We start from the raw sequence: 22036 nt of genomic DNA on the forward strand, positions 1-22036 counted from the left end.
TTAAGAAAGGCCAAGACATATAAAGATGCAACTTATTTTACAATACTAATAAACGATTGCACACACGTACATACATAGCAGCAAGTCGTTGACTTATGAATAATTGTATTAATATTGTATGATACAAGTACAATCTTTATACATATATGCAGATTGGTAAGGGCGGTCAATATATTTTCAAATGAAATAGAAATATTTTTTTATCTAACAATATCTTTTATTATTTTCTTTTCATAATAGAGTAATATTAAATGTGAAAATCTCCAAATTCTATTGCACTGTTACAGTTAAACAGTTTTAGTACAATGAGTTTTAAAGGAAGATATACACAATTTATGATAATAAATTCTTTTTAGGGCAAGAATTACATTCTGTAATTATCAAAAGAGAAAAGAGGAAACACATTCAGATAATAAATAAATCGTGCATATATATAATTAATGATCGCTATGTTTCGGGAAAAGCTTTTAAAAAATAAATAAGATACCTTTGGCGATGAAATGTCGCGAGAAAAGGGTGAATAATAACCGCGATATAATTTCGATTAAAGGTGATACTACTTTCATCATGATACGTTACTTGGTATAAGACAACGTAAGATGACGATATCACATTAGATAAAATTTAACTTTTCATAATTCAAGTTCCTTTTCAATGATCCTGCGATATTCGTCAAAGCCTTCTTCGATACAGCGAACCGATCCTTCACCACAAACCCACAATTCTGTACAAACCATTTGGATTAAACGTTCATCGTGAGACACTAATATTACACCAGCCTGCAACGATAAAATATAGATCAAAACAAAAATACATATGAATTAAAGAACTTTGAAATTAGGTCTGTGGTAATCATCATAGAAAATAATAATACGAGCACTTACTTGGCAGTTGTTGAGAGCTTTACCCAATGCTTCGATTGATTCGATGTCGAGGTGATTCGTGGGCTCATCGAGCACTAGGAAATTCGGCATTGCGGCACACATTAAGGCAAACGCTACTCTGGACTTCTGTCCTCCCGAAAGAGAATTTATGGTTTGCAAGGCCAGATTGCCGCTTATGCCGAAACTTCCGAGCATTCGCCTATATTCCTCGATTGGTTTACCTGCGAATAATTATTAACAATTGTATAATAACGGTAATAATTTTTTTTTTATGAGCTGCACATATCGCAAATACGTACCGGGAAAATGCATTTGTAACAATTCGACGGGACAAACGCGCATGTCCAGTTGATCAACGTGGTGCTGACTGAAGTATCCAAACTTTAAATTTCGATGTACATGCACTGTGCCCCGCGTCGGGCTCAATGCGCCCGTGATAATTTTCAAGAGGGTAGTTTTACCCGCACCGTTCTCCCCGACGATGCAAATGCGCGATTGCAAGCTGGCAGTAAGATTCACATTGCTAAATACCATGTCGGTTCCATTGTAACTATACGAGACTTCGCTAAGCTGTAATATCGGCGGACTTAGAGGTTCAACGTGGGGGAAATTAAGGGTCACTTCGCTCTCCTTTTCTATTGGCTTTAAGTCAGGTCTACCGAAATAATGAACATAAAGGAAAATGTTAATTTCAATTGTAAACGAAACGGAATTGTTATACGCGTGATCAAATCGTTACACTTACAATTTCTCTAACATCTTTATCTTGCTTTGTACACTAGACGCGCGATTTGCATTGTATCGGAATTTGTCGATAAATTCCTGTACGTGCGCTCTCTTCGCTTGTTGAGCCTCATACTCTCGTTGCTGGTTCCTCTCGCGTTCGCCTTTCGTTTTTACGAATTGCTCGTAATTGCCGCGATACGCCTCTATTTTCTGTCCACGCAAGTACAGGATGTCAGTGGGTACCTGTTGAAAAGATAAGGATAAGATAAAGAATGATAAGTATATTTATAGCGAGAAAAACATTTAGTTATTATATTAATTAACTTTTATAATTAAGATTTGAACGTGAAAAGATGTTATTAACATTATTAATACACAATATACACAAAAATGTGAACATACCGTATCTAAAAACTTTCGGTCGTGTGACACTACGAGTAATGTTTTCGGCCACGTTTGCAGATACTTTTCTAACCACAGTATCGCTTTAATATCAAGCATGTTCGTCGGCTCGTCAAGCAGCAACAGGTCCGGCTTGGAGAACAATGCCCTCGCGAGAGCAAGCCTCATTCGCCAACCGCCGGAGAACGCTTTCGTTGGCCAGGACTGTCTCTCGACGGAGAATCCGAGTCCCGACAAAATCGCGCTCGCCCTAGCGGGAGCTTTGTCGACCTCGGCCAACTGCATCGCCTCGTATACCCTAGCTAATTCCTCGCCTAACGCGTCACCCGTCTTGGAGCCGTCCTTTTCTATCGCCGCTTGCAATTTCGCCTCCTGACTAAGCAACGCGCTTCGTTCTTGATCGCATTCCAGAACGGACTCGAGCGCGGACGTGTCGTCGCCGGCTACCTCCTGCTCGACATGCAACACTTGCACGTGCGACGGTATTCTCAGCTGCTTGCTAAAAACAATCGGGATTTGATTTGCGTTAATCGAAGGCGTCGAACAGATTAGCAATAACGTAATAATACCTCGATATCATTCGAAGCAAAGTGGTCTTGCCGAGTCCGTTTCTACCTATCAGACCATATCGTCTGCCAAATGCAAGCGTCAAGTCAGCACCGTGCAACAATACCCTATCACCGTAAGCGACATCGAAGTTTTCTATTCTGATATCCTGGGTTTTGTTCACCCCACCTTTCGTCTCCATCCGACTGTCCTTCTTACTCGTCATTTGGCTGGCGCTAGCCGTGCTTTCAGTCACATGATTGGCAGTGTTGACACGGGCAGCCGAGCCCTGTTCATTTACGATTCGTCTTTCCTGTTTCTGCTGCAACTTGGCCTCGGCCTTTTCCAGCTTCTTGGCGTCTACTTTCTGTCGCAATAAGGAGCGATATTAGTATACAAATGACGCCTGCAGATAATTAAGCTTTCGGCACACGATACGATTTTTCATGCTAGATCGCATACGCCATCTTATTACGTGTCCTGATTGGCTCGAATGATTATATTATCAATCGTAACCTAATCATAAAACGCCTCATATGCGTGCTAGCATGACAAATATCATGTGCTTTAAATGCAAAGGCTAGTAACAGACAAGATAGTTAAATAAAATGTATCGGTAAGAAAAATCTATGGAAGAAATTACATCCATTATTTGAAATAAACAAAGGCTAGGTTAATTTTGATGCTTACAGAATTAAAAGCATTATTTCATCCTTTATTTATCAAATTTAAGTAAGTTCAAATGATAATTACAAAAGCTGTGAACACAGCTGTCAAAACACAATCATACATTACCATCACGTCGTCTCTGGTTGTAACCCATATACTTTTAATTTGCTCAACTTGCGCCTCTAAGGTAGCAGCCAGCGAGCCCAGATGTACCGGGGCGTTTAACACCTTGTTAACGCCGTTTCTTCTCTTATCCATGTCGTCGTCGTCGTTCGAGCTACCTTTCAATATTTCCAAGAGCCTCGCGCATATTTGCCTGTACACATAGAGAGCAAAGTACAATGAATCGAGAGAAACTATTGGAGGAGTGGAAGATCGATGAATCTCGCGGATGGATGAGCTTAAATATAAATTGTAGGGAAATAGCTCTGCGTTTCCGAGGAGTGCACGCAATTTCGTCGGCCGACGAATTTTAATTAAAGAGTGACAAATGCGAACACATTTACAGACCTAACCTCGTTTTCTGATTTGTCCGCCACCTCGTGCAGCACCTGCCCAATCGCCTCGTACACCTCGTCGCCGTCCTCGAAGTCGTCCTTGGAACTGTCCAAAATACCTGCGTGTGGAAGAGTACGCGTGTCAATGCGAGAATTCGTCGATATTGTTCTAATGCCGCGTAGGTTATACGAGAAAACGTACCTTGCACGTAGTGATATAGATCGTCGTCTATCGTCGGGAACTGGCTGAGTATGTATTCGCCGCAGGTTGCCATAATATTCGCTATTTCGGTGCTTCCTGGGGGTGAACGATGAAAAAAAAGGGGAGGAAGATCCCGGATCTGGGGAAAACTACGCACGACGCCAACCACAGGGTTCCGCTCCTTGACAGACGGCCAGTGTCAAGCCTCCGTCGAACTGCGCGAACACATGTTCGCCGCCATCTTGGACCTTGGGGCCTGGCACTCGGTGGCTCAAGAGCACGTCGTTTTCTCGTCGGGGTGCGGGGAAAACGTCGCTCTGGGACGTCGCTCGCGATCTTTTCCGCACGTGAATCGCGATTTCTTCGGGCATTTCGCGCCAACCGGCCACGAACATGAGCGTCTCAAGTTCTTCTTGCCGCCTCCAACGATCGCGGTGGTGGCCGCCATCTTGTTAACTGTCAAACTCGAGGCCTCCTCCTGCTCCTGCTGACGATGCGCGAGCCCTCGGAGTCGCGTCGTCCGGGCTCTGACATTCCGCGTTCGACGAGACCTACGGACTCCCGCGAATCTCGTCGTTCCGCGGGCGCGAACCACGGGCCTTTAGGTTAACCGCGGAAGCCGCAACGACGACCGTCGTCGTCGTTATTCGTAACGCGCAATTCCGCGCAGCCCAGACGTTTCTCTTGTTGTAAATAATTGTCGACCACCACGAGATCGGGCGGGTTCTCGATGCGTCTTCGTTGAAGTCACGCAGAAAAGAGAAAGAGAGAGAGAGAGAGAGAGAAAGACGAGGGAAGAGATAAAGGAGAGGAGAAGGAAGAGAAGGTAGAATCGTCGACGGGGTGCAAACGCCCCGCCAGGAACGAGACGCCCTGGCGGAGATTCGCAGGGACGACCGACGGGCGAGCGACGTCGTGGAGTCGAATGTCGAGGAATTGCGCGCGGACATGGACGAGCGCGAGATACTCTTCCTTCCGCCCTTCTCGGGTACCTCGGGTGGTAAAGAACGCGCCAGGAAGAAGCTCTGGCGCAGCGCGGTAGAGATAGTGGCGAGCGACGACGAGGACTCGGACATGGACGAGCACGAGTGCGCGTTCTTTCCGCCCAAACGGCACTGCACGCAGCTTTCCAGGACCAGCAAGGATCGTCCGGACGTGGTAATTAGTCGCATCACGATGATTTCGCTGACGTTCCCTCGTTACTTTACATAACATTACGTTAAATGACAATTACCCGATAAGAACAGGTATGTGGATTCCATATTACATCTACATGTTTTACATAAATTTATTGACCTCCATATGACTGTAACGTTGTGATTTTATTGATAGATTAATATAAATTGTTCTCAAACTTTTAACATAAATTTTACATAGACACATGTGTTATTGTATTAAAACATGTAAGTATTCATATTGAAAGTTTGAGGAAACTAGAAAATTCGTGTCTATATTATCCATGTAAAACATGGATTCCACATATTTGTTATTACTTCAATTTGTTAAAAAAAAAAATTATATCTGTATCTTTACAATTTTGCAGTATTATTTTATGATAGCAAATTCTGTTAACTTAATAATATATTGGATTGTACATAAGAGACGATATTATTCCTCCAGAAGCAGCACACGAGTGCAAATGTGGAGACGCCAGCCAGCAATGTGGGGAATATCGATTACGACGAGATTATATATCAAATACAAATTGAGGAGAAACTCAAGTTGTGGCAGGCTTTCCAAGAGGAGGAGGGATCGATGGACAATAGCATCAATGAGGTTCTGGCTTATTACAGAATGATGCATCCACCCAATCCTCTGGACTTGGAGTCCCTTGGCTCCAGGTTTCACTTGTCGTACAGGGGAAACGACATGGAGGACACGGCAGTGACGATGGCGATTCGCAATCACGGTTTAGTCCAGTCGACCGAGCTCGCTTTTCCTTCACCTTCACGTTATTGTAAATACATAGATGTCGATCGTTCCTTTCCATCTAAATGTATGTACGAACTGGAAGACTTTTCCTATGGGGCGGTCTACGGCAGTGTAGAAACGGGGAGATGCAATGCGTTGGACGCGGACAAGGTATACGAGTGCGATCAGCCGGAGGACTTCCTGGAGCGTGCCGTGGGGGAAGCGATCAAGAAGAAAGGTCTAAGCGCCCTGAGTGTGGACTATGGTTGAAACAAGGCTCGATCAACGCCCGCCCCTAATTCCTTTGATGTATTTATATATAGTAGCGTAATACAGTCCTAATTGTTGTACTCTGTAAACCTATCTCGCGAAACTTCGTTTTACAGTTGATTTTTGTCGTACGACAGTTATAATGCGTTATTATTATCCTGCGAGTGATAATCTCGAAACATACTCGAATATATACATATATATACATATACATACATATATATATATATATATATATATATATATATATATATATATACATTCCGAATTAACGACTCGCTTGCGACAAGATGACAACTTGTTTATTTTATTATTTTATTTTATTTAATAATGTCGGATTTATCGTAGCGGGTTTTCCGTTCTTTTTTTTATTAATTCTCTCGATAGCCATATAGTATTAATACTGCATTAATTTTATTTCCATACGCATACGTATATTGTATGGAAATATAATTATTGTGCCTATACATATATACATATATATATATAATATATATACATGTTAAATCAAACTAGCTTTGTAAACGATATATACTTGAGAAGTATAAGCAGCTATTTTGATTATAGTATAAAATTTGTTTTAATCAGAAAAACATACGTTTCCTCTTCTTTATACTAGCAACTCGTTTCTCCCTTTATACTTCCTATTATTATATTAATTATAACGTATATAAAATCAATACATTTTTTTATTAAATATAACATAATAGCAAGACGAACATAAAAGAAAATCTGTAGGGACCGAGATTCGTTATTTGGAAATTTGTCTCACTACAATTTTAAATTACGCGGCTCTATCAGAAATTAAGTAACTAGCAATTATTTTTCAGTTAGGAAATTCTCCCTATTGTACGTTGGTAGCGCCGACAAAAGTTTTGACGGGTTACCGGTTGTTACCGGCTTCAAAACAAAAAGAAATTCAATTAAGTTTACGGTTTATTTCGATTGAAACGAGCGCTTTCGTGCCATGGCGAATTCGTCGTTCTCGTCGTCCATACAATCCTACAGCGAGCCATTTACGGAGGAGCAAGAAATGGTGTTTTACAAAAACATCAAGATGGTTAGGTTATGCTTTTGAACGGAAGAGTTACTCTGCAAGTGCGCGAATCGTGTCCCTCGCTCAAAAGATAATTTTGATTCTTGTTGCAGAATCTGCAAGACATTCAGAAAGCTACGCACGACATTAACCAGAAATTCAAGAGTATACGGGATGAGATGCGCGTCACGGCCGCTCTGGTAAACGCGATCGAATCGGAAACTTCAGCGAGCAATCAGAATTAACGTATGTGCATTCGCAAAGACCAAAAAAGACGAGAGTGCATCTCGATAATGCGTAAAACGTCACTCGCTAGATTCGCGGCTTTCTCAAGTTGAAACGAAGACAATAAAATCAATCGAAATATCTAATCAGATCTGTGGTAACATCAAGAGATTTAGAAGATTCCTATGAATCAGCGATGAAAGTAACTTACAAGAACAGCTTGTATTTCTGCAAAAGTGAATCTCCTGAAGATTGTCAAAATAACACTAATTTAAAACTGGAAGTAAATCTTTGTAGGATTTAACGATTTAAGATAAAATTTAAGAGGTTTTTGAAAACTTTTTGAAAATTATAAATTACAATAATTATTAATTAGAATTTTACAATTAAATGGAATACACATTAATTTTTATTTTTCTCAACTCTTTATTCCAATGTGAAAATAAAATAGATGAGTGAAGGTAAGATGGAAAGAAACTCAACCATTTAAAAATCAATTGTTATTTTTTTATTTATTACATTAATTTGCACAATTAATTATTAACTTGCAAATTTATAAATAATTCTTCCTTTTCCTCTATTTTTGATTATCTTTTCTGACTTGGCATTTAATTTCTATTGTGCATAGTTAGATGTCTCTAAAATCCTTTCTCTTTTGAGTATGACCTTGTAAATGTTCCCAGCATCGACGTTAAACTGTCTTGCATGATCGATTGTGCGATACTCCATACACTTGCGAAAACAAAGATAGGAATAAATTTTAATGCAGGTGGCGTGGACAAAGATATCAAGAAAACATTTTGCCGAACATCTCACGTCGCAGAACGTGCGCCGTCCTCTCTTAAGTGCATTATTCATTGCGATAATACGCAAAACATTTATACATAAATAACAGTTAAAAATTTTAGATAACTGAATTAAAACCTAGCAATGCTGCGTCTACTTTTGGCTCTTTCTTTCTGGCTCGGGTAAGAAACATGTATATTTATCTCTTATTTTATTTTTTGTTTCCTCTCATATCCTCCGATAAAAATTTCTTATCATTAAGGCATTTTTTAAATAAAATTGAAAAAATCTTTAATAGTAGAAGATTGAAAATCAGATTCAATAATAACTAGTATGCTTATTAATAACTTAATTATACTAATAATTACATTTCTAAAGATAATTACTTATATTAATATTTATTATGGTTTTTTCTCTATTATGTATTATATTACATGTATTTTAATAATACTTCATCACAAATTTAGAATTTATATAAGCAAAATTATGTTCCTACTTTTATTAATTTAACAAGACAAAATTTATAATAAAACTTTATAAATCACTTTTTTAATCAAGTTCTAAAAAATACCGTATTGAGTATAGAGAAATATTTCTTCTCGTAAATTGGAATGAAAATAAATTCAAAGTTTTAATTAGAAAAGATTCTTATTGTAACTTTAAATAATTTTATCGTAATATGTTAAATATTAATCATATCACTTAATACTCATTACACGGATTATGTAATGAGATTATATGCGCAATATACATATACTCTTGAGATAAGAGTTGCATCGTGTGTAATATCGTAAGTCTGCTGGTGTTTGAATGATATATATAATAACGCGTACTTTGGTGCCACCAATAGGCGTGTAGCATTGTAATTTATCTTCGCCATGATTGTGAGATGCGAACGATTGAATTCATTTTTAAGTACTTTTAATGTGAAGTGCTTGTCTTTTAACTTTTTGTCTGCCATCTGCTAGACGTTTGTATTTCATTCTTTACACCTACAGATCGAAGACATCGGTAAATGTATATAGATACTTTATCGGATTTGAAAAGAGGAATTATTTTTGTTGTCATTTTTCGTGTTTCATACTGAAACTCGTTAACAGCTCCGATTTTTTCTGTCTTTACTCAGGACGAGCATGGCTGCGACGACACAAAACTCCATTACAACTACAACATGGGGCTCTGTAAATGGTCAAGAGATCAAGAAATTCATGCTAAGGAATGGAGCTAATCAGGAGGTCGATGTCATCACGTATGGTGCGACAGTGACTGCCATTAGGACGCCAGATAAGGTTGGAAATGTAGCGGACGTTGTACTTGGGTTTGATAACATTGAAGGTATACTCATAATTTTATTTGCTTAATATAAAAGAATATTTGATAAGATCTATCAGATTTCATGGCCTATAAAAATGTAAAACGATGAGTTAAGATTATGTGTAATGCAATATATAATTCAATGATAAAATAAAATAATTTAAAATTACAATAAAGATATATTAATTTGAAGTATCAACAGTTTTAAAACATGAAATACATTTCTATAATCTCATAATAATTAATATGCTTTGAATAAAATTAGTTTTAGTCATAAAGTTGCAAATCATCAGAGGAATTGTTTCGATTAAGAAAAACAATTTTATTTAAGGGTATCAGTCACCAAGTAATCCGTATTTTGGTGCTACTCTCGGACGAGTCGCAAATCGCATTGGCAAGGCAACTTTCGTCGTGGATGGCGTACGTTATAACGTATCGAAGAACATAGGCGATGATAGCCTCCACGGTGGTACTCGCGGTTGGAGCTTCAAGGTGTGGGACGCAACGATCGATGGCGATCGCGTGGTAATGACCTTGGTCAGTCCGGACGGCGACGAGGGGTATCCAGGATCAGTAACGGCGACTGCCAGCTTTCAATTGAGCGACGACGGAGAACTGCACATAGAGATGAAGGCCAAGTCCGTAAAGGCGACGCCGATCAACATGGCGAATCACGGCTACTTCAATCTTGCAGGACACGTACGTAGTACATTCCTTTCCGGTTCGGTGTGCAAGAAGCAAAGTATTCGTGTCTCCGAGAGACAAAAAGAGATAGAACTTCTAATGCAACATGTTCTGCATTGAACGAAAGAAGAAACACAAATTAAAAAAAGCAGCGACGATGAACGTGGATTGTTTAGAGATATTTTATCAAAGAAACATTTAAAAAAAGTGATAAATGTAACTACAGTTTCATTGTAATTGTGTCTTGGATGCAATAATTGTTTTGCTACGTGATTGATCGATTGATCGCGACGAAACTATTACAGATCATTACTCGTGAATTTATTTTTCAGGCCACAAATGCGGAAGAGCTGTACAAACACATATTCATGTTGAACGCCGATCGTTGGACTGTCACGAATTCCGGGAGCATTCCTACCGGCGAGATTCGGTCAGTCGAAAACAGCATAATGGATCTTAGAAATCCGACGAAACTCGGTGACGTTATCGATAAAGTACCGGGCGGCGGTTACGATTACAATTTCTGCCTGCCAGAGCCATACGATCCCATGAAAATAAGCTTCGTCGCCAAAGTGTTGCATCCGACTTCGGGACGTTGCTTGGAAGTGTATTCGAATCAACCAGGCGTTCAGCTTTACACGTCTAACTCTATCCCAGCGAGGAATGAAACTGGTATCGCCGGCAAAAACGGAGCGCGGTACTTTAAGCACGCTGCTTTCTGTTTGGAAACGCAAAATTATCCCGACGCCGTGAATCACAGAAACTTCCCCAACAGTGTATTGCGACCGGATGATGTATACAATCATGTTGTTGTATACAAATTTGGAGTAGAAAATTAAAACATTTCCATCTCCTCGTCATAAACTATTTAGAAAGATAAATGTACTAAGCAGTAAGAAATCTTGCACATTGATTTTTTAAAATCATGATTGTAAAAAATCTATCTTTATATTGTTAAACTTAACAATTATACTATTAGCTGAGCAATTTATTTACGCTTTCTGTAAATGTGATTATTATTTTCCATAATGTAATTAGTGACAGAGCGTACACCTAACTAGACAATGACGGCGAAAGATTAATTTCTAAAGGGTTGTGTTTTTTCTTGGTAGTTGAGGAGTCTATATTTTCTAGTAGCCTCTCCTGCCGTTGCTGCGTGATGGGTTCCGTCGGCGGAGTGTAACGGTCGGATATCCATCCCTCTACATTGTATCCAACAACGCCAATAACAACCACGACAGGAAACATTATGTATTTACCAAACTGGCCCAAGGATCTCACTATCAATGGCCACATTTCTTAAGTGGGAACTGAAAGAGAAGCAAAATCAGCTTAGAAGACGTGAAGAAAATTGACAAACATACATCCCTCACAGAGCACACATACATTATGAACATCAATCGTATCAATGTATAAACGTTAAAATGTTTAGAAATGTCATATAATGATATTCATATGAAGAAGACGAGTGCAATTACTAAGTATAAACACGAGAACGAGTCTTCAAGTTTTCTAAATTTTTACTCGCAAATATACTCACGAGATGATGTGAAGGTTATGTGAACATTTTTTTAAACAGGCTGACCAACTCGCAAAGTCGCGAGAGTGAGTTCAAATTCCCTAAAAACATCATCTGATCACTCGATCAGTCACATGATCAGATCATTGGAAATCAAATTGCTTGAAAATAAAAAATTTATATATTTTTTAATACTTAGGAATAAGTGAAAGAAAATTTAAAGAATAATTGTTCTAGATACTAAAATAAGACATATAAATAAGAAATGACAATATGTACAAAATACCTAAAGTACATATTAATATTTGAATATTTGTAATTAAAAAATATATAATACCTCCATTGAAATTTTATTTGAAAAATATTTACATAAAGAGTAAAGCACGTAAATATTTAAATCTTTAGAACTAAAAAATTATGCTTTAATCGCAATTTATTATTTTTTATTTTTGTCTTATTTTATTATCTAGAATTTTAAACTTTCTCTTTTATCCTGTCTATGTGTGACATTTAAAATTTGTTGATATATAAAAAAAAATCAACTCTACATAGTTCACAAAAAACAACATTTCATTGCTTTAATCAATGTCTCAATTGTCAAGTTCAATCTCACCAACTAATCGTGAATTATTATATCGTTTCGCTTTTCGATTGAATAATCTCTCTCACAACTTGCAGTTGTTTTCCTTTCAAGAGGTGATTATTGAACTACTGATTCTCAATCTTCATTCTCGTGATTTTTTTTTAAGTAACAATTGTAAAAACATGGACGGAAAGACTAATCTATTATATATTATACTTCTTGCTTTTTGTCCGCTGTTTTTTTGTCTTTTAACGCGCTATTTTATCGACAATTGTGTTTTTTTGTTTCTTTTCCGGAGTTCGTTAACGTCAATTTCGATAACACAGTGTATGAAGAATCGAAAAGCAAAAAAAAGTAGCAGAGAGCACATTGTAGATCAGCCTTAAGAGTCGTATACAAGAGAAACATCATTTAACGCGACCGAGCAATAAGTGTAATGTCAATTACGTCGTTCTCCGCTTTCAATTTATAGATCTCGGTTATGAAATACATGATACGTCACGATTCGTCCCGATAACCCGGGTGAAGATCATTGGATTTACTGATCTCGATTTGTTGGGATTCAATGTTGGTGCTCCGTTTGAACTTGACTCAAGATGACAACGCCGAAGAATTTGATTAACTCGTTCGACGACGCAGTGTCCGAGACTCTGTCGGGATTATCCTACACGTATCCGCAATTAGAGCACCATGTATCGCACAGAGTTGTATTGTCACCAGACGTACGTACACATAAAGATACACAGATCTACATATGTCGATTATTGCTTTATTATAATTAAATAATAAGAGATAATATATATACGTTTGCGTGAAGCACTCGGTACACATGGAATAATTCTGTTCTTTAAATTTTCTCTCAATTTTTTTATTTCTATAAAAATAAATGAATAAGTTTTCTATTTCAATATGTTGTACTAATTAAATTTGTAAGAGTGTTGTATACATATTTTTGTATTTACATATATTTTAGCATAGAGATCGCCGAGATAAAGTGGCCTTGATCTGCGGCGGCGGTAGTGGACATGAACCATTTGCCGCAGGTACTTATAATTAATGTCTGTGTATCATATATATTATGCGTTTAGTTGCATCTCGTTTGTTTTATTTACGTAAGATAAATTAAATTCTTCTGCAATAAAATAAAAATTGCTCGAATAAATACTTGTATAACTTTGAATCCGTTTTTATTCTTAAGAGATGTTTAGATTAGCAGAGGTCTCGTAAATACATTTTTATATTTAAAATCTTTTTCAATATGTATTTTTAGGCTTTGTTGGTGGAGGCATGTTGACAGCTTCCATAGCGGGATCTATTTTTGCGGCTCCGCCATCTATTCATATTACGTATGCTCTTCGGTGCCTCGCGGAGAATAGCAAAGGTTTTTCTTCTTTTTTAAATTTTATATATTTATTGTATAAAGAATTGATTATTAACGTGACATTGATATCGCTCTTTAGCAGGTATTCTAGTCATCGTGCCTAATTACACGGGAGATTGTCTGAACTTCGGCATAGCGATCGAGAAGACTCGGCAAACGGGAGTCACGGTAATATTGACAATTACCTTGTACCTCACAAAAACGATATAAATACATTAAAATTCGATGCGTTAAAAAACGATAATAATATTTTCATAAGATCAGGTGGAGGAGGTGATTGTCGATGATGACTGCAGCATCCCCGAGAACGAACGGAGCGTCGCTGGTAAGCGCGGACTAGTGGGCATGCTATTCGTGATCAAAATCGCAGGTGCTCTCGCCGAAAAGGGTCTTCCCCTCTGTCAGGTAGCGGAGATTGCACGACACGTTTCCCAGAGCATTGCGACCTATGGAATCGGACTGTCCGCGTGCGCTATACCAGGTAATCGAGGCTCCATAAAATGTCGTTACGTTTCATGCGCCGCATCATGCAATCAGGATATAATTATCGCGTAATCTATACACGTGCTCTTACGCGCGGCTAGGTGCTTCTATAATCGACCGATGGATTATCTAAGAATCCGCGCGAACAATGTTTCTTCTCTATTATTGTTCAGCCACTTTTTTAAATATTTGATATATTTATAGAGTATATAGTAGTTTTGCCAGATAATATTTAATTAAATTGATAGCAATTTGCGATGTCAATCGTAATGTCTTGAACGAAAAGAATAATCTATTCAAATATATAATTTATATATTTGAATTTACAATTTAAAAACTTAAATTATTTCGCGCGGGATTTAAGTTTTAACGAGTTTTATCAAAAGAAAATGAGAAATTTCCATTTTGGGATACAAAAGAATACACAGTTCTGCGATACTGTGTGACTTTAGAATTAGAACGATTCATAGAATCACTCGATGTCCTACTCTGAGAGAATATTGAATGCAGGTCAAGGTCTTATGTTCGAGCTTGCACAGGACGAGATAGAGTGTGGAATGGGGGTGCACGGGGAAGCAGGATACGAGAGAATTAAGCTTGGGACCGCATCCGAATTGGTGACGCTAATGCTGAAGCGCATTTGCGATGCCTTATCTTTGTCCATTAATGACTCGGTCGCGGTTATAGTCAACAATTTCGGTGCTTTAAGTCAATTGGAGCAAGGAATCGTAGTCCACGAGGTTGTAAAACAGCTTCGTGAGTACTTCTTTTTTATATATAGTATATATAAATCGCTTATAGAGTGACATATCAATCACATCTGGATTAAGCCTGATGAACATTTTTCTTAGTATTTTTATATGAATTGGAACACTTTTCTTAGAAACTACATTGCTACATTATTTCTTAGAATTTTTCATAATGTGAATTCTATATAAAATATTTTAAGATTCGTAAATTAAGAATTTAGGAAACTTTTCCTAAAAAGTTTTAAATTATACAGAAATTCTAAAAAATTCTGAAATTTATATAAAAATTTTAGAAAACAATATAAAAATTGTCACTAGGGTTCTCAAGAAAAAGATTATGATATTGGGATTAATTTTTTATTCACTATACATGTTATGATCTTACATTTTTCTTGGTGTAGACAACATGGGTATACAGCCTGTTCGCATCTACTCCGGTAGTTTAATGACATCCTTAAATAGCGTCGGGATACACATAAGTGTGTTAAAATTGAACGAAAGTTATGGGGACGTATTCGTTGAGTGTCTCGATGAAAAAACGTCTGCACCTTGCTGGCCAGGCTGTGCCTATAGCGTCCCTTCGCGTTTTTCAACGAGCATTCCATCAAAAGATACGGAAAAAGAAAAAGTGAACAAGATAGGAATATCGTTGAATGTGCCCGACCAGCAACTGATTAAATCGTGTTTAAAAAATGCTTGTGCCGCTATTATCGAGAAAGAGGCGTACCTCAATGGCCTGGACCGCGGTTGCGGAGACGGAGACTGCGGATCGACATTGAAACGATTTGCCGATGGTACGTAGCGATGTACAGCAATGGTATAACATATATATTTCCTAATAAGTTTACTAACTTTAATATATGTGCGACCGTAGGTATTTTGAGTAATTTGGATAATTTATCCCTATCGCACCCAGCAGCGTTATTAACGGAAATAGCAAATATTGCGGAGGAACACATGGGTGGGACTTCCGGAGCTCTCTATTGTTTATTTTTTACGACTGGTGCGAAAGTTTTGGCGTCATTCGAGCAAGAAGAGGACATACGACGCATTTGGTGTTACACATTTCGTAGTGGATTAAATTGTTTAGAGAAATACGGAAAAGCAAAGGCTGGCAGTAGAACTATGGTTTGCATTTAAATGCATTATATTGTTACTTGCCGTAAAAATAATTAAACTTATTGCCTAATACACGTAAAATATTGAAAATATAAAAGAAATTTTAATTAATATTTAAGATCGATACAATGCACGGCGCGTGTATGACGTACGAGAAATTGTTAAAGGAATATTCGAGCGATTTTTATGACAAAATAGCCGCGGCGGCGTGGGAAGGATGCTATTCCACAAAAAATATGAAACCGAAGTGAGTAGAGAAAAACGAGAAAAATCTAATTCGAAATGATATAAATTGTTATCTAATATTTTTAATTAAGTTTTATAATTTTTGCTTTGTAATAAAACCTATTTAATGCGGTGATGTGGTTGTTTATAGAGCGGGGCGAGCTAGTTATATAAAACAAGCTCAATATTTAACGGATGTGGACGCTGGAGCGTACGCTGCAGCAATATGGATTGCAGCCATTGTACAGACGATTGCACATTTCGAGGAATAACATTCTTTTTCCTTTTATTTTTCTTTTTTTTATTTGATAACTGTGTTTGAACATTGTTATCATAAATAGAAGAAATAAAGAGCTTAATAATAAATAACACTTTTATTACTAAAACCTAAGGGACTAATTAACGATTGTGTTAATTATCTCTGCTATAGAACATTTAAATATCGTAGATATTATATAATATATTACTGACTGTATGACTATGAAATAAAAATAGTTGCGTTTTCTTTGTAAATGCAATAAAAAAAGTACACTTTTTAATATACACATTCCTGATATATAAATATTTAACAACGATAGAGATTATATATCAAACTTAATATGAGAGATAACGTAGAACATTATTATTTGGCAGTATTTTGCCGATTAATCGGATTAATTATGATCTATTTGCACCGACTATCCGTAAAATATAGATAGACTAAACTTACTTTTATTTTATTTTACACGGTATAATATGGAATAAATAAATAATTGTGTCTCTTGAGATTACCCAAAGAGATTGGTCATGAAGTTGTTAAATCCGTTACTGATAGACGAGAAGATACCGCTGTTGGTGCTGTCGGTCGCGGTATTAATTCCCGATTGGGGTCGATAATGTAACGAATGATCACGATGCGGATAAGGCCTTCCACCGATGTTTCCGTTGTATAAAACAGATCCATTTTCATCGTCGTATTGTCTCTGTTTCATCATGTAATAAATTTTAGTAAAAGTAAATTTTATATAAAAATAAAACAAACCAAAAAACGCGCAAATGTGAATTTTTGTTGACGGCGTTACTTACTTTTGTCGAGTAAAGGGTAACATTGAGGAGCGTTGGATGTTGTTCGATTACTACAAACTCTATCTCACGGGGTATATATCCATTCGAAAATACCTGACGAAAATCATATTTAATACAATGTATACTATGAGCGAATAACGCAAGGAATTTCGAACATACTTCTTATTTCATCGCACACCTTTCACATTCTATTAGCAAGGTTTTACGCGCGCAAGATAATGAGAGAATGGTTGAATAGTCTATTACATTACGACACATAACGTACCTCTAACTTGTAAACGCCAGGCAGGAGGATTCTCCAAAATTCGCCGTATTTCGTTGTCGAGAAACTGACATCTCGTGATTTCACTTTAACGGAAGCCCTTTCGATAGGATTACCATTTTCATCCATAACGAAACCGTGAACACCTCTGTGAGCCTCTGCTAGAAATTTGATCAGAGACTGGAAGAATAATAAATGTACATATTTTTTTTTATAAAGAAGAGACGGGATGTATATTTTAATGTGAAATGAATAATTCACTCTACGACTATAAAATCGAATCGAATCAAATCAAATATCTTGTTATTTCTTTCTCTCTTTCTCTTTTTTTTTCTCAATTGTACAATATATTTACTTCTCAAAAGCCACTCACCGCTCGATTCTCCGCCCAGTAATGCGGCAGATCCGCGGCCGGGGGATACTTGCAGCAAGAAATTTCCAAGGTGATCTCCATACAGCCGTTCCACACGTAGTTGAAGTCTTGCATTCCCCCGGTAAGCGGGTACCATTCGGCGCCGTTAGTAATTCCACGTTTAAATGCGGGCTGAGACGGCGAGCATGGTAATCCCTGATACATAGACCCGTGGTTTCGAGAGTACGTCAACGATAAATGTTGAAACACGTCGTCATCCGGCGAAACGCTCGGCGTCGACGTGAAACTCTGAAACACTATTCTCTCTATATGACATTGTTACTGTTTAAAACGTTTGGACTATCTATCCGTCTAGATAGAGAGTACGAGGATGATTTGTGTAATCTACATACTGTCCCACAGAACCGTCTCGGCTCTGCTTATAATTTCTCAACGAATGAGTGTGCCATTCTTGGCGCCTATAGTTTTTTACCTTTTCGTCGCTCGTGCACTTTTCGTCTCGCCACTTTTCTTTTCTCCTCCTTCCCTTCTTCATTTTTTTTCTCAGCGCAAAACTGTATAAAAGGACACGCGTTTCATGCCGCGTCTAATTGTGTCTAAGTATTTCATTTTTACACGTGCGGTTTACTGAAAAGTAAGCGAAGCTACTGTTTTCTTAGCGTGATCTTGATGAGAAACCGTAAGGCTTTTTGTCATTTACCTTCGATGTTTCAACATATGGCATTCGAGTCAACGTCGAGAGTGACTCGTCGTACCTCTTGTGTTGTGAATAATGTTTCTTACGCTTTGTAAACGAATGATAAAAAAGTGAATATCGCTTATGTATCGAGCACTAACAATAAAAGATAATCATATGTTGCACAATACCTGCACATAGTGGCGCCGATCGACATATTCCTGACGGCATGAAAGTTTACATAATGTCATGACAGCTTCGAAGCTACGCACCGACGCGACGGAACGTGTATTAACGAATTCGAAATCGAGTCGAAATGTTGCTAGAGGGATTGCATCCCGTAAAAACGTCCTACAATAGTTGTTTCCCTTTCTTTGTTTCATTCGCAATCCGTATCGTGTTGCGAGAGCAAAGAGGAGGATCGTGAGAGGGATCGATTCCGCTGTTCGCGAGCCTTTATAACCCGCCCTTTAACGATTTTAGCTCCGCGCGCACGATCTGGTCCAAGGTGATTCAACTTACGCGAATTTGGGGTATTGTCGAAGGGGTAGCTGGCAACGAGGGCACCGCCGTGCAGACTGCCCGAGAGCACGAACTGAATCTTCGACACCCACTCCTTGACGGCCTCGGTCTCCGGCTGGCTCTTCTTATTGTTTTGCTTAAAATAGTCCGGGAAATTGCGGTTCAGGTCAAAGCCGCGCGCGTTGTACCTGCACAATCATACATCACAGAAATAAGAATTGACTGTTTATTCCTTTTTTTTTCCGCGCAAAACCGAGAGATGAAACACAAGGAGCACAGCTTTAGCGAAGCGCGTCTCGACGCTTGAGGATATCTCCTTTAGCAGAAACCAGAACGGAACCGTTTAACGACGTATTCGTCAGCGCTCTCCTGACGACTATTCATTTATCCATTCGTATTTAAGTGTTAGCCTGTAACATCTGATTTTGTGTGCCTGTAAACTATTTTTTGTAATACCGGGCGCAATGTTACGTTTAAATCGCGAGAAAAATCTCGTTTCGAAAAAGATATCATTCACTCGGCATCCATTTAGTGTTTTACGTTAAACATATCGGTCGTTAGATTTTAGATAAAAGTTTCAATGTCGATTAGCCCGCCTTGACTCACCAAAAAAGCAAACAAATAAGTTGAGAAGTAGAAATTATCTATGCAAATGTCTAACCTGCCTTGACCACCGTCGCATCGTCCTTCTTTAGAGACTTCAAAGCCGTCAGGATTCATTGACGGTAGAATATGAATTCTTGTATTATCCAAAAGCCATGTGATATATGCGTCTGATCCGTATGATGTCACGAGAAACTAGAGGGGGGAAAAAAGAAACAGAGATATGTCTGTAAGAAATATATTTGCTCGAATGCAAATAAATTATCAATGTTATTATCACATTTTTCTTATTGTATACATTTACACCGAAATATTTTGAATGTCCATCAGAATTTAGGATTGATCAATATTGAGTGATAATAAAGAAATTGTTGTTATTTGCAGTTACTTTACCAGATAGAATCTTTTATCTCTGAATAAATCTTCTCTTCATAGAGCATCGTATACGCGTGTTGAACCAAATTGCAAAGGACATGCGCTGCGCATGTTACTCGTCATTGCACGAGCAACGTCATGTGGAAATTCCAACGCTTGACATAATTACGTACATGAATGAGATGTAGCATTAATTCGCGTCCCACAGCTTCGTTTCCGTGTATGTTAGCGATATACTTTACATCGGGCTTTCCGATCATGTGCTCGTAAGGTGAGGACGACACGACCATTACCCATAAATCACGACCTGTTGTACGGGGATCGTTTTATTATTATGACACATTCCGTTTTTCTCTTCCATTTTTAAATATAAATTCGAATATTTAAAATGCACTATAAACGGAACGCTAATCGATCTTCTTTTAGGACATGCCGTTTAATCATGTGATCTCGCTCGAATATCGAACAATGAAGATGACGTACCTTTCACCGACTTTCCTATCGAGTATAGCGCGGTGAGATTTTGAAATCGAAGGGACGTCGCGCGAAGAAAGCGGCTCATCTGCTCGTAATTGTGATACTTGAACTCGATATTGTACGGCTCCTCGTACATCAAGAAACGCGGATGGTACAGCCGAGGTACTTCTCCTTTGTTCTGGAATTGCATTCCGCGAATGCTTCCGTAAACGAAGACGAGAAAGAATAGCGGACGATACATTCTGTAATATAATATTATCGTAATATATATCGATAGCTACGTTTGTGAATAGAAATGCACGAAATGCAACTTGAAATTTTTTAAAATTAAACTATTCTAATTCTCTCTATATAAAAAGTACCAAGTAGCTCGTACATATTAATCGAAGAAAGTATACGCCAGTTATATAAAAATTTATACAAAAATTTTTGACAACACTCTGCGCATAAATTGTACGTAATAGTGCGAGATATTATTTAGTGTAATTGCGTCAATAAAATATGAAATGTGAGATAGTTTACACGAATATTTTCAATGAAAATATTAATAATCAATATGATAATTTTCATACATTAGTAAGCTTTTCACATGAGAAGTATAATTCATCATCTCCCTGTTATATTTAATTCTCTTTGCGCGAGTACAAATTCATACAAGGTTTTATATTATAACATCACACTTAAAACGTACTCAAAACGTTAATTGATAAAATTAACTATTAGAACTTTAATAATTAAAGAACTAGAAGTTGACATTACCTGATTGCCCAAACGTATCAGCGACGGAGAGATTGCACCGTGGAATCCGTGGAATTTCGATCGGAAAATCAGTGATCTTCCGCGTTCGTGTGCACGCAAAACTATTCGCGAAAGCGACACGCGACACGCAAGGCAGTGTACTTGTGCGACAAGTTTTTTTGATACTGGTTTTTTCTTCCGTTACCTCCAGTATTGAATCGTTCATACGGGGACACGGCGCCGGCGAAGACACACGCACTTTTCCTTCGGTCGTGAGCAAATTACGTTTGAGGCACGCGGACGGAGAAGGATTGACGGAAAAAATTTGCGGAAGTCACGAAGGAAAAAATGAAAATGAAAGGAAAAAGAGAAACAAATAGAAAGAAAAGTGATCGAGCGAGAAAGAGAGAGAGAGAGAGAGAGAGAGAGAGGGAGAGAGAGAGAGAGAGAGAGTGGGATGGGGAGGGAAGGAAAGGGAGAGATGAGGTAAGAGAGAAGAGAAAGAGAGGAGGACAGAAGAGATAAACGGCTGCGAGACCAAAGAGGTCCTAAAGGCCAGCCACCGTCCGAGAAGGAAGGTGAATAGATCTCGGGCTCGTGAGAGCAAGCGGCGGAGAGATGTGTGATGGTACTGTGAACTTACAAAGAGAGAAGCGAAATATGCCGTGCACTCACTACCACCACCGGCAGGCAACACCAAGCGCCAGTAGCAGTACCAATAGCAGTAGTAGTGC

At 38.1% G+C, this 22036-nt stretch overlaps 5 protein-coding genes across 15 annotated transcripts; 2 read left to right on the forward strand and 3 right to left on the reverse strand.

Moving 5' to 3' along the window:
- Positions 1-195: 195 nt before the first annotated feature.
- Positions 196-3999, reverse strand: LOC105837875 (ATP-binding cassette sub-family F member 3). 3 transcript variants are annotated; one of them, XM_012683027.2, is made up of 9 exons: positions 3927-3999; positions 3738-3843; positions 3354-3543; positions 2582-2925; positions 2013-2511; positions 1630-1853; positions 1184-1539; positions 885-1105; positions 196-779 (listed from the first exon to the last, which is right to left on the reverse strand). In XM_012683027.2, the coding sequence occupies exons 1-9, from the start codon at positions 3997-3999 to the stop codon at positions 633-635; spliced, it is 2160 nt and encodes a 719-aa protein (XP_012538481.1). In that variant the 3' UTR covers positions 196-632. The 3 variants fall into 3 exon arrangements, with proteins under 3 accessions (XP_012538481.1, XP_012538482.1, XP_028048053.1); XM_012683028.3 differs by lacking the exon at positions 3927-3999 and having other exon boundaries at positions 3743-3843; XM_028192252.2 differs by lacking the exons at positions 3738-3843; positions 3927-3999 and having other exon boundaries at positions 2582-2921.
- A 2850-nt stretch (positions 4000-6849) lies between these two features.
- Positions 6850-11143, forward strand: LOC105830623 (galactose mutarotase). Of its 5 annotated transcripts, XM_036293762.1 has the most exons (7): positions 6850-7167; positions 7257-7389; positions 7820-7829; positions 8138-8336; positions 9281-9489; positions 9800-10167; positions 10485-11143. In XM_036293762.1, exons 4-7 carry the CDS (start codon positions 8299-8301, stop codon positions 10989-10991), a joined length of 1122 nt encoding a protein of 373 aa, XP_036149655.1. In that variant the 5' UTR covers positions 6850-7167; positions 7257-7389; positions 7820-7829; positions 8138-8298; the 3' UTR covers positions 10992-11143. The 5 variants fall into 5 exon arrangements, with proteins under 5 accessions (XP_036149655.1, XP_036149654.1, XP_012525515.1 ...); XM_036293761.1 differs by having other exon boundaries at positions 7460-8336; XM_012670061.3 differs by lacking the exon at positions 7820-7829.
- LOC105830624 (small integral membrane protein 12) lies at positions 11123-11832 on the reverse strand. 2 transcript variants are annotated; one of them, XM_028193708.2, is made up of 2 exons: positions 11693-11832; positions 11123-11462 (listed from the first exon to the last, which is right to left on the reverse strand). In XM_028193708.2, exon 2 carries the CDS (start codon positions 11446-11448, stop codon positions 11206-11208), a length of 243 nt encoding a protein of 80 aa, XP_028049509.1. In that variant the 5' UTR covers positions 11449-11462; positions 11693-11832; the 3' UTR covers positions 11123-11205. The 2 variants fall into 2 exon arrangements, with proteins under 2 accessions (XP_028049509.1, XP_012525520.1); XM_012670066.3 differs by having other exon boundaries at positions 11539-11714.
- LOC105830621 (triokinase/FMN cyclase) lies at positions 11628-16577 on the forward strand. 3 transcript variants are annotated; one of them, XM_012670055.3, is made up of 11 exons: positions 11628-11757; positions 12727-12976; positions 13228-13297; positions 13525-13635; positions 13715-13803; positions 13900-14116; positions 14629-14874; positions 15269-15661; positions 15742-15995; positions 16106-16233; positions 16363-16577. In XM_012670055.3, the coding sequence occupies exons 2-11, from the start codon at positions 12851-12853 to the stop codon at positions 16481-16483; spliced, it is 1755 nt and encodes a 584-aa protein (XP_012525509.1). In that variant the 5' UTR covers positions 11628-11757; positions 12727-12850; the 3' UTR covers positions 16484-16577. The 3 variants fall into 3 exon arrangements, with proteins under 3 accessions (XP_012525509.1, XP_012525511.1, XP_012525510.1); XM_012670057.3 differs by lacking the exon at positions 12727-12976 and having other exon boundaries at positions 11630-11757; XM_012670056.3 differs by lacking the exon at positions 11628-11757 and having other exon boundaries at positions 12116-12976; positions 13718-13803.
- On the reverse strand, positions 16496-22035 carry LOC105830622 (carboxypeptidase M). 2 transcript variants are annotated; one of them, XM_012670058.3, is made up of 10 exons: positions 21324-22035; positions 20571-20806; positions 20261-20394; positions 19771-19907; positions 19110-19297; positions 18779-18808; positions 17912-18207; positions 17542-17718; positions 17277-17369; positions 16496-17173 (listed from the first exon to the last, which is right to left on the reverse strand). In XM_012670058.3, exons 2-10 carry the CDS (start codon positions 20803-20805, stop codon positions 16979-16981), a joined length of 1485 nt encoding a protein of 494 aa, XP_012525512.1. In that variant the 5' UTR covers position 20806; positions 21324-22035; the 3' UTR covers positions 16496-16978. The 2 variants fall into 2 exon arrangements, with proteins under 2 accessions (XP_012525512.1, XP_012525514.1); XM_012670060.3 differs by lacking the exon at positions 18779-18808 and having other exon boundaries at positions 21324-22031.
- Position 22036: the final 1 nt, after the last annotated feature.

This window comes from Monomorium pharaonis, chromosome 11, assembly GCF_013373865.1.
Source record: "Monomorium pharaonis isolate MP-MQ-018 chromosome 11, ASM1337386v2, whole genome shotgun sequence".
In the NCBI taxonomy this organism is placed as follows: Eukaryota; Metazoa; Arthropoda; class Insecta; order Hymenoptera; family Formicidae; genus Monomorium; species Monomorium pharaonis.

Coding starts and splice junctions, on each gene's coding strand:
- LOC105837875 (XM_012683027.2), bottom strand. CDS start 3,999: ATGGCAACCTGCGGCGAATACATACTCAGCCAGTTCCCGACGATAGAC. Junction 3,844..3,926: donor TCTATATCACTACGTGCAAG/GTACGTTTTCTC, acceptor TTCCACACGCAG/GTATTTTGGACAGTTCCAAG. Junction 3,544..3,737: donor AAATCAGAAAACGAGGTTAG/GTCTGTAAATGT, acceptor CTATGTGTACAG/GCAAATATGCGCGAGGCTCT.
- LOC105830623 (XM_036293761.1), top strand. CDS start 8,299: ATGCTGCGTCTACTTTTGGCTCTTTCTTTCTGGCTCGG. Junction 8,337..9,280: donor GCTCTTTCTTTCTGGCTCGG/GTAAGAAACATG, acceptor GTCTTTACTCAG/GACGAGCATGGCTGCGACGA. Junction 9,490..9,799: donor TGGGTTTGATAACATTGAAG/GTATACTCATAA, acceptor ATTTTATTTAAG/GGTATCAGTCACCAAGTAAT.
- LOC105830624 (XM_028193708.2), bottom strand. CDS start 11,448: ATGTGGCCATTGATAGTGAGATCCTTGGGCCAGTTTGGTAAATACATA.
- LOC105830621 (XM_012670055.3), top strand. CDS start 12,851: ATGACAACGCCGAAGAATTTGATTAACTCGTTCGACGACGCAGTGTCC. Junction 12,977..13,227: donor GAGTTGTATTGTCACCAGAC/GTACGTACACAT, acceptor CATATATTTTAG/CATAGAGATCGCCGAGATAA. Junction 13,804..13,899: donor CTCGGCAAACGGGAGTCACG/GTAATATTGACA, acceptor TCATAAGATCAG/GTGGAGGAGGTGATTGTCGA.
- LOC105830622 (XM_012670058.3), bottom strand. CDS start 20,805: ATGTATCGTCCGCTATTCTTTCTCGTCTTCGTTTACGGAAGCATTCGC. Junction 19,908..20,260: donor TAATGCTACATCTCATTCAT/GTACGTAATTAT, acceptor TCCCCCCTCTAG/TTTCTCGTGACATCATACGG. Junction 18,809..19,109: donor CGACAATACCCCAAATTCGC/GTAAGTTGAATC, acceptor TCATGCCGTCAG/GAATATGTCGATCGGCGCCA.